General features: G+C 37.7%; 1 protein-coding gene across 2 annotated transcripts in view; it reads left to right on the forward strand.

Moving 5' to 3' along the window:
- Positions 1 to 11,122, forward strand: part of LOC135217890 (protein abrupt-like) — a 48,546-nt gene extending 37,424 nt beyond the window's left edge. For both annotated transcript variants that reach the window (XM_064253925.1, XM_064253924.1), the window contains exon 7: positions 2,802 to 11,122. In XM_064253925.1, the coding sequence (XP_064109995.1) occupies positions 2,802 to 3,096 (295 nt within the window). In that variant the 3' untranslated portion in view covers positions 3,097 to 11,122. The remainder of the gene's footprint in view (positions 1 to 2,801) is intronic.

Genomic DNA, 11,122 nt, shown 5'->3' on the forward strand with positions numbered 1-11,122 from the left:
GAGGACTCACCCTGTTAGAGGTTCCTCTGTCTCTGGAAGTAAGAGAAGACCTTCATTGGTCATTGGACGACCGAAATCTTTTGAAGGGTGTCCTTCTGCGTTCTCTACCACTGGACTTCCTTCTGTTTTCAGACGCCTCCCTCGCAGGTTGGGGGCTCATTTAGGCGGCCTCATTGCCTCAGGCATTTGAAATTTTGGAGGACAAACTGCAGCATATCAGCAACTGGCAGTTGAATGCAGCCTTCCTGGATCTGAAGGAGTTTCAGGAGAAAGTTGAGGGTCATTCTGTTGTTCTCATGTCGGACAACACCACGGTGGTCGCCTGTGTGAACAAGCAGGGAGGTCTGGTTTCACGTCAACTTCATGCCTTGACCGTCGAGGTTCACCAGTGGGTGATCAGCTATTCAGTAGAGCTCTCAGCCAGGTATATCCCAGGCAAACAGAATGTGGTTGCAGACAAACTCAGTCGTTGGGATCAAAGCCTAGGCACAGTGGTCCCTTCAAGTAGTAGCAGACAAGCTCTTCCAGGTTTGGGGGAGATCCATGCTGGACCTTTTTGCGACTCAATTCAACAGGAAACTGGAGATATTCTGTTCAGTGGTTCCAGATCCTTTGGCGTTAGCAGAGGATGTGTTACAACATCCCTGGGACAACCTGGAGGTGTATGCCTTACCTCCGTTTTGTTTGATCTGTCAGGTTCTGAACAGACTGATGAGTTTGTAGGGTCTCAGGATGACTTTGGTAGCCCCTGTATGGCCTCAGGCGGAATGGTTTCCAGATCTGCTGTAGTCGTTGTTGGTAGTTCCGAGGGAAATTCCCCCTTGGTGGCATCTCCTTTGTCAGCCGCATGCAGAAAGGTTCCACCAGTCAGTAGAATCCCTGTCTCTTCATGGTTGGAGGCTATCAAGTATCACCTCCGAGAGAGGCTTTTCTCAGAGAACAGTAGGGCATATGTCCAGCAGTCTCAGAAGGTCAACCTCTGTGGTTTACCAAGGCTATGGGCGATCTACTGTGATTGGTGTTGTAAATGGGGTTTTTCTCCTCTTGCAACCTCTATTCAGCAAATAGCAGACTTTTTAACCTTCCTCAGAGATGAGAAACGTTTGTCCGTTTCTGCCATTAGTGACTACAGGGTGGCCCTGAGTTATTGTTATGCCTTAGAGGTATCTATATCTCCTGGTCCAGGGAACTTTCCTTGCTAGTTAAGGGGTTTGAGCAGTTGAGTTCTCCTAGGGAGCTCAAGCCTCTGATGTGGGATGTTTCCTTGGTTCTCAAGAGCTTCAATAAGGATCCATATGAGCCTTTGTGTCGCTCATCTGACGGAAGGAACTTGATGCCCAAGACAGTTTTCCTCCTGGCCTTGGCATCTTTGAAGAGGGTAGGAGAGCTCCACAGTCTGAGCTGTGATGTGAAGCATACCAGAGGTTGGGGGTCGGGGCCTTCGAATTTGTCCCGGAATTTGTGGCCAAGACCCAAAATCCCTCTGTGCACTATGATAGGTTCACTTCATTTTCCTTTCCATCACTGAATGACTTTGTGGGTGGTGATACTTAAGAGCTGTTGTTGTGTCCTGTCCGGCCCTGCGTTGCTATCTTATAAGGGCATGGCACCTTAGACCAGGCTGCCGCAGACTTTTTGTTAGCACAGAACATACAAAGAAAGAGGTGTCAAAGAATACTATCTCTTTTTGGTTACGGGATGCCATCAGACAGGCATACTTGACTCTTGATGATTCTGCCACCACGTCTGTGCTGGCTAGAGCACATGACGTATGGGGTATTAGTCTCTCTCTGGCTTTCAAAAAGAACTTGGCTGTAGAGTGCTGAGCGCTGGTAGTACTTGGTTACGCCAGTCCATGTTCACCTGTTTCTATCTTAAGGATGTTGCCCACAGATCTACGGACACGTTTTCCCTGGGTCCTGTGGTGGCTGCCCAACAGGTTGTGTAACTCATAGTTGCACTTAACAGGGCACTTTTGTATCTTACCTAAGATGATTGTGTGGGTGAGAGAGTTGGCTGGTCTCTTTCTGTCTCTTGTACCTCTCCTTCTTCCTTCGGGCGGGTTAAGGAATAGACACGTCATTCGCTGGACTGGTCTGATAAAGGTGAGTAAGGTAGTCATACTTGGTATACAAATATCTAACCCTCTATTCAGTAGCACTTGCTTCACTCCTTGGCAAGGGGGAAGTTCGGAGCGATAACAAACCCAGGTGTGTTGGTTTGTTATTGGACAGTCAAAAAGTTTCTCTTTGTTTCCCTGTACAATGATTCTCCCATATATCATTGTACGTCACTCAGGGTATGGGTAGTTAGATTTCAGTTTATCTAGCTTCTCACAGGCTTCAGTCCCTCTCCGGAAGTTATTTCTTCTGGAGCTGGACTGGTGGGTAGGCCCCCAGCCAGTTTAGGATGTCTTGTACCTCCCTCCAAGTATGAGTCTTTCCTATTGTTAAGACTGAAGGTTTGTTCGCTTATGAACAAATGACAAATTTTCTAAGACAATTTGCATTTTTCATAGCTACAAACCTGGGGTCTTAACATTATACTGCCCACCTCTAGCTATCCCTCTGTCTGCTAAAACATCCTGAGTTGGGAAAGACTTGACGCGGTGGCGTAGGTGCGTGGTCCTTGACTACTCTTTACCCGATATACGCACGTGTTGCTAGATCTCACAAGATTCCTTGCTTTCATCTGCGATTTAACCGGATCCAGCTAGGCACTAGAAATTATCCTATTGTTAAGACCTCAGGTTTGTAGCTATGAAAAATACAAATTGTCTTAGAAAATTTGTTATATTACAGAAAACATCACCCAGCTGAAGTAGAGGCGCAAGAAGCTGGTGTTTTACAGCGTGGTGAAGGTGGTAATGATGGTGTAGAAGGATCCGATGATGCCAAAGTAGCTCTAACAGGTCTTAATGGGCTTGGAAGCAACGGTGGCAACGTGAGAGATAGTAGCCATGATGACTGTGACCGTGTCGATGGTGACCAGGAAGATTCCTCTGATCACCATGAAAGCTTAGTCATTGCTGAGGACACGGAGGAGGAGGAGGAGGATGATGAGGATTCTCGTCTTCAGGTCGAAGATGGTCAGTGAATTTTCTTCGTTCTGCCTAAGGAATGACCTGAGATGCTATCTGACCCATAGATATTGACATCCTCTAGTTGATTATGTCAGACCAGAATGTAAGTACCGTATGTATCAGTTATGTTAATCAGGAGTCCATTAGAGCTACAAACGATGATTACAGCGCAGCTTTGGGGTTACAGTGGACTAAATTGAATCAGTGCCTGGAGGCAATTAGATAATTTGTTGTAGGTAAAAGATTTTTGTATGTATTGATATTTAAAATGCCTTATTGACAGTGATTTAAATAGTGTTCTTTAAAAGGCTTAAGAAAAGTTTTATATGCAACAAAAAAATTTTTGAAAAGCCTTGCCTCATTGCTCATATCAGTACAGATTATAGACACATCTAGCATGTTTCACTGTATATTGTACTTTTTATATCTTGGTGATTTAATGATTGATAGTAGATTTGGTACCTAGTAGTGTCTAGTCAAGAAGGAACTTAATAAAATAGTTCATTTTGTGTCTGTTAGATCGTGTGTGTGCGTGTGCATGTGTACCTATGCATATGATGCCTTCATATGCCTGTTGGGTTGCATTAAAGCTGCAATAATATAGTCTAGTCTTGGTAAATGCCATAAGGTATAGTTACACTAAATTCACTTTGTGATTTCTTCCATTGTATGTCAACTTACTGCACTCTTCATCTTGATACCATCAATATTGAGCTCGTTTTTAATGTCTGTCGTCTTAAAGTCTTGCATCCAACAAGAAGTAGTAGAGAGAAGATTAGTATCAGTATTTGGGTTTGCATCCTTTCTGCCGTCAAGTCGTCGGACTGTCGTCAGCAGCTCGAAGTCTCCCATGGTTATTTCAGGTGGGAAAACAAGATATTGAATTTCTTCAAAGGCTCAGTTGGTCTTTTTTATTTTTTATCTTTTGCATGAGTATTAGTTCTTAAGACTTATCCAGAAATACTTTCTGTCTTCAACAGCTTTAATTTGATTTCTTAATCATACCCATTTATCATGAGAATTTTAAATTACTGTATATGAAGTATTAATAGAAACTATTTGAATTATGAATACATTTCTGTTCACAGACAATCAAACTAGTCTAGCTCTGAAGTGAAAGTGTGGCAGCTTTATGTAAATATATATGCTGACGGTACATTTATATATATATATATATACAGTTACTGTATGTATAATGACGCAACCGTAAGAAGTGCCAACTAACACTTACCTACCGTTATTCCTACTCGCAGCATTCAGACAAGCTTCTGCTGCACTAGTCATCCAAATATTTGTTAGATCAGTATAAACAAAGGCCTCATGTATATCTTGTTCTTCTTGGGGTAATTTCTACTTGATTTGAATAACAATGTTACTCCGTTCGTGTAGTGTCCGTCGTTTATGTTTATATGGGAGTTTTATGTGTTCCTACATCATAGTTGTCACCATGATGTATTTAACTCTTGTGGAATTACAGCATTTATTAACAAATATTTAATTTCTGAAGCCATGAAAGTTTGTCGAGACCCAGCCAGAAGCACTACTTATAATAGAGTGTTGCCAATCTCATAAGTAGCAAAGGAACAGGATTTTTGGGGGAATTGAACCAGTAAAGTTATGTTTATCTCTCTGTAAAATTTTGGATGCAAATGTAATGTTATGGTTAATATTGCATCAGACTCAGTAATTTACAAAGGAGAGTGACATTTTTAATTAGAAATATATGAAGAGGATTAATTTAAGAGTAGGATCCATTTTCTTAGAATTAACTTAATTATAAATAGAATACTGCATTGTTATTATCCCAGGAGTATAACATCTTTACCAGTTCATATTTAGCTATTTCTTTAAGTAACCTGCATCTTCTCTTTTTGTGAATTTTTTTGTGCCTTTTTACCATAGACTTTCTTTCTTTGTCTATGCAGTGTATCCCTAGTTCGCAAAGTTTTATGTAGGTAAACTCAAGTTCATACTGAGCATTAACAAACAAATTATGCATTACCAAGTACTGATAAAGTGGGACAAAGATTTTTTCTTTGTTTGACCAAAAACTTCAGTAATTTGTGCCACTCCCCTGCCCATCATGTAGGCAATAACACACTATATAGTTATGGGTCTTTTTAACTAGCGTTGTATATATCCTTTTCCCAAGGGCAGCTTATCTTGTTTCAGTATTCCCCAATACCCAAGGTGCTTTGAAGCATCAGCGTGCCCCAGCTGCTAGTCTTTCTGATTCCTTATCATGACCTCCGGCCTTTTTCTGCCTGTCTGTCCATATTCTTTAGCATTCCTTTGCACCAATTCCCTCCCCTTTTTAAAACCGGATTCAATGAACCAGCTATAGGAGAAGAAGGAGCTATGGCTCAGTGGCCCAGTTAAACTCACCTAAAAAAGTAAAGTCAGTGGTACAAAGTTTGTACATAGAAGCTTTATAATACTGTCTGTATTTGATGGAACCCACACTTGTGTCTAATATGCTCTTGAACTTGCAACTAGTTGTTCCTAAAGGGGTTCACAGAACAAAACAGTCCTTTATAATTTGCATTTTGGCTACAAATGGCAGGTTTTGTTGAAAAGTAGAATGAAATACTGCAATACTTGAATTGTGTTGAAAAGACATTAAAATAATTTGATCAAATAGACATTATAATAAATTATCCACTGAAAGAGCTAGTAGCATTTATTTAACATACTGGCCTTATAGGTATGTATAATTCAAATGAACACACTGGATGTAGTTTCTGTATGAGTAAATATAGTAACCTCATCTTCCTAGTCATTGGAAAAAAAATTTGTTAATTACTGAAAAAGGATACAGAAACATGAATGATCCTTGCAAAGACCTTGTAATTCTTTCTATAGTATTTTATCTAATTTCAAGAGCAGGATGTTACCTCTCTCTCTCTCTCTCTCTCTCTCTCTCTCTCTCTCTCTCTCTCTCTCTCTCTCTCTCTCTCTCTCTCTCAGGCGTGAATTGGTTTACCCGACCAGTTAGTCTTGCACTTGAATAGTAAGAAGCAACATCATTCATATGACTTTGCTGAGCTGGAAACCACCTAAAATATGAGAAAGGGCTTTATTATAAGTGTGCTTTTGAAGGAAGGGCATTTTAAAAGACATTTAACAAATGACAATCTTAGAAAGAAATGTATTGAGAGCATGGCATTTTTATGAAACCGATTGAAAGTATAGATGTATGTATGTAATAGGGAAAGAATGTGGCCTTGGCATCCTGGTAGTATATGTTTATGTTCATGTGTATCCTGATTACTGTGTGACTGAAGCTGTTCTCGAGGGAAGACTCTCGGACATTAGGAACACCAAATGGGGTGATGTAGTGGCTCCCTTGTTAGATTAGATATAATGTGATAATCCAATTCAACCTGATAAATGCCTTCCCTGCCTTAAGGTGTCAGTTGGTCCCACAAACGGCCTGCTCAATATTGTAGATGTAGATTGATAAACTTATCTCAAAGTAGAGTACCTTACCTTGGCGTCCGAGGGTCATCTATTCCGAGAGGTGTGTCCTGTATCCAGGAGTTTAACTTACATGTATTTTATGCACTGCATAGCAATTACAATCGTAACCAGTGAAAACATCCCAAGGGATTTTATGTGAATGTGATGGTAATTGCTGTTTGGGTGTTATTTATTAATGTATTTAGAATTGTATTTGATTGGTAATACGTATTTATTTGTCTAAATTTGTACTTAATAACTGTACAGTAAGGTTTAATCTAGGTCTATAGAATTTACCCAAGTATGAATGCGTAGTTCTGAAATGAAACTCTTCTTACCTTTTCACTGTGTTTGATATTTAATTCTCTTTGGGTCCGTTCTTATCAAGTGTCCTATGTATATTGAAAGAGTAATTTATTGTGGAAATATAATTTTCCAAAATAGTCCTGTATTACAAATAAGTTTATCCTTATCTTTAGTTCAAATGGGACATCGGTGGTAACAATTTTACGCATTTCATATATACTGTACTTATAAGGTTTGAAGATACTTCACTCTTGCTGATAATACAGTCAGGAGGTCTGTGCAAATTCCAGTTGTTGAATTGTTCTTAGATGTTTTAGCATTTTGAATGGGCACTTCTCCACTCCATACAATGTCTGCAAAGTGAGCAGTTGTAATTACTCTTTATTTAAATTTCCTTTGCAAGAAAGTGAAGTGTTTTTCAAGCTGGAATGAACTTTGGATTTAAATGCTAGTCAGAAGAAGTTTTAAATACTAACCCATCACATTGGTATTGATTAATGTGAGTTATTGGTGTGATAAAACTAACCATAACTTTAACTTCTAGTCTCAACATGCTGTCGATATGAACTAACCAACTATATCTAATGTGGACTTGGATTTACCACTGGTTCTCCATATGTGCATGGTAGCTTCATCAAAGAGCTATCTCTTGATGTCATTTAAAGATGATTTAAAATTGTAGTATTGGACATGAAGTTTTTGTTTGTCTTCGTGTGAATGTATAGGTTTGTACGTTATGTACATACAGTGTACGTACAGTACTTGTACAAGTATGTTATGCATACATATATGCATACATTGTGTATGAATGTAAACCATATCTAGAACTTTAATTTCATATATCAAAGTGAGATTATATATAACTACACTTTATTTACTTTAAATATATTGTCATGTCGAATTCCAGAACTTGACCTACAGTAAATACCCACATTCTAATTGGGAGAGTTAACAGAAATGTTTTGTCAGTTTTTCTTAATGTAGTTTCATTTAATCAAATGTGAATCCTTCAAGCCCCTCGATTGAGAGTGAGCTTTTCGACTCATTAACTGAATTAGATTGCTCACCAACAACAATAATGAAGATAATAACAGTGATGTTAATAGGAGTTCATGAGACACGTTATATATTAAATGACCATCGCTTTCTCCAGGCTGCTTTTACATAAAGAAAGAAATTTCAGCAGAAATTTTTACCAGTCTTGAAACATTCATGTTTGATGCTAGTAGCAAATCCCACTTAGTTATTGAATTATCTTCTTACAGGAGTTAGCCTGTTAATTGAAAGACATGTGACAGGAGGAAGGTGGGAAATGTTTCAATTTATGTTGTGCAAACTAAAGTTTATCAAAAAACATTATGGTCCTTGTACCGTAATAATTTAATTCATGAATAATGAGTAGCATGAGAAGAGTAGGCATTTGAAGTTTTAAAAAAATCACCAAGCTATTTTTTATTTTATAAATTGAAAGGGTGGGAAACTAATTGTTCACCAAATAAGTTTCATGGGATAAAATTTACTTTTATGGTGTCTTTAATGCCATAAATGCCATAAGTAAAGATGTATTCCCAAAACAGGCCACCCACTTAACTAGCCTTGTTGGCGACCTCTCATTATATTGGGCATGTACATATAGAAATGTTTCTTGAACTATAAAATGATGGATTCATAATTTAGAAATTGCAAGGTTTACATATGTATATATATGTATGCAATTATGTATGTATGTATTTATTTAATTTATTTATTTGTCCTGTTTTATAATAGTGTATGATGGCCTTTGTATAATACTTAGTAGTATAGTTAATGTAGACAGGGTATAGAAATTAAAATGAATGTTTATCTTCAATTTAACAAAATGAATGTGGTTGACAGAGATGATAATCCTGGAGTGTTTCTTAGGAAATGACTGGTGTCATTGTAAGCAGCTGAAAAACCAGTCTCCTAGAATATTGAAAGCCACAATTTTTAGGTTTTTATATATTGTACTGTATAAAAACCTGTGTAACTGGTCATTTTATGGAGTCATGTTTGAAGAGCTCTTTATAATTGAACTTTATTGGATTTGGAAGATATTTCACCAGCATTGCAATAAGCAAAATTAGGAAGAGTGATATAATATTTGCTTGGACTAGTTGAACGTCAAGCTAAGGCTTGAAAGTTGATGATGGCATCTGAACTTTAATGTAGTTTGGAGAATCTTAAAATGGTTTATGCTATACAGTACGTATACAGTAGTTTATGATTGCTGCTATTTGACGTTATATGTATTTTGTGGTTGCTGCTAATTGACATTGAATGTGAACAGTAAGACAACAGAAGTATAAGCACAGGGTAGCAATATCTTTTTTTTTTCTCTCTCTCTCTCAAATATCTTATTTGAAGGTGATTGATGTTAGTTGTAAGGTAGGTATCACTGTAGATGACTGTTACCTTTAGGGAGAGAACTACTCGGGGAAAGTGCACCCACCCTGTGATCATAGTCATTTCAAGATCGGTTATTTCTCCCAAAGAATGTTGAAGGGTAACTGCAAGTAGGACACAAAGTAGCAAACCTATTAGAGGCCTTATTCTTGAACCTTGAGTGATAAAAGTAGTGGTTTGATAGGCAATATACTGATGTATTTTTTGTACTTTCACCATTGCACTGCCTTGAGAATAGTGCTTTGAAAGGTCATGTTAGGATTTTTGGTCTTGAAAGAATTAGATTTAGTATTAGATTTTTGCAGTAATACCAGACTGTCAGTACTTACTATCATCATGAGAACTTCAGAAGTATTTAACTTTAAGAGAAATGTAGATTATGAATTAAACAAGATACCTGTATCCTCTAAAGTAAAATAGGCAACTAGTTTGACCATGTTTAGCAAAGAATACTTGGCATAATTAATTTCTCTCTCTCTCTCTCTCTCTCTCTCTCTCTCTCTCTCTCTCTCTCTCTCTCTCTCTCTCTCTCTCTCTCTCTCTCTCTCTCTCTCTCTCTCTGTCAGAAATGCATTTTCTCACAGGTTTATTAGGTTGCCTTTTTAAAAATCAATAGGGGTTACAGGACTGATGTTGACCTCCTTTGGTATTAAATACTAGCCTTCAGCAATAGAATTGAGGAGAATATTTGGCCTTAATCTTACAAATTTATGTTTAGTATATTCATACTTTTCAAAATTTCCTTAATGCAGAGACAAGCAGATTTATATCTAGGTGTTGATTGCAACTGTAAATCTAATTAAGTTTGTCATAATGTTCATGATATGGACAGAGAAAACTGCAGAAAATATCTTTATTTCGAATGAAGATGTGTTCAACTTCATTTTCTGTTTCCAATATTTTGTAGGTGTTTGTCTGCAAATTGGCATTTTGATTTTCAAAAAGTAGCTTAATTTTTGGTGTCAGATTCCTTAGACACATATCTTCTGTAGCTTTGAAGAGGGAAGAAGTAGTGTGTATTGTTGGTTGCAACAACTCCCAACTTGCCAGGTTTGGAAATTTAGTATTTTATTTTCAATTTCATTACTGTTTTTACTTCTTTAATTTTTATGACGATTATCCCACCATTGCTGTTTGTAATTGCCCTTTCCTTCATTATTCTTACTTGTATTTTTTGCTAAGGTTTAGCTTGAATGAATTTTTTTTTATTCTAGTTTATTACATTTAATTATATTTACTTGACCTTTTGGTTTGAGGTTATTTTGTTCACCTATTTTTATTACTTATTGCTACTAGGATGGTATGGTTTTTGTATTGAAGTCACTTATATAGGATCAAACCTGCATAAATCAGAAAAGGGTTTTAATTAGGTCATCTTCCTTACTTTTTGGGTCATTTCTAGTATACCACAAATGCTTCAGTCAAGGGAGTTTCAGTTGTCTGCTCCAAAAGGAGGTTCTCTCCCTCTTGACAGATCTCCTTGGGCCCTGTGGCCCTAGACAAGGAAGTCAAGATTTTCTAAGGTTTTCCTCTCTCAAGTGTTCTGTGATTTCAAGCAGTCCATGCTTCAGAGAGGTTATGATTATACATTGGTTGCCCCCTGACCATTGACTGTTGTTTTTATTATAAGATTCAGGGTTGCAATACTTACCATGTTTTCACTGAAACTAAGGGCATTGACATAAGGACTCCAACTTCTTTACATTATCTTGTTATGTTGTTGCCAGCCAAGATTGATATCATAGAGGTTTTAAGGGATTCTTAGCCATGGTCAGTAGGCTAGAGTGGGTTGGTCAAAGGCCAGTGGTAAATGGAGTCATTTACCACTGAAAAAATAAAAAAAAACAGAAA

Source organism: Macrobrachium nipponense, chromosome 9, assembly GCF_015104395.2.
Source record: "Macrobrachium nipponense isolate FS-2020 chromosome 9, ASM1510439v2, whole genome shotgun sequence".
Lineage (NCBI taxonomy): Eukaryota > Metazoa > Arthropoda > Malacostraca > Decapoda > Palaemonidae > Macrobrachium > Macrobrachium nipponense.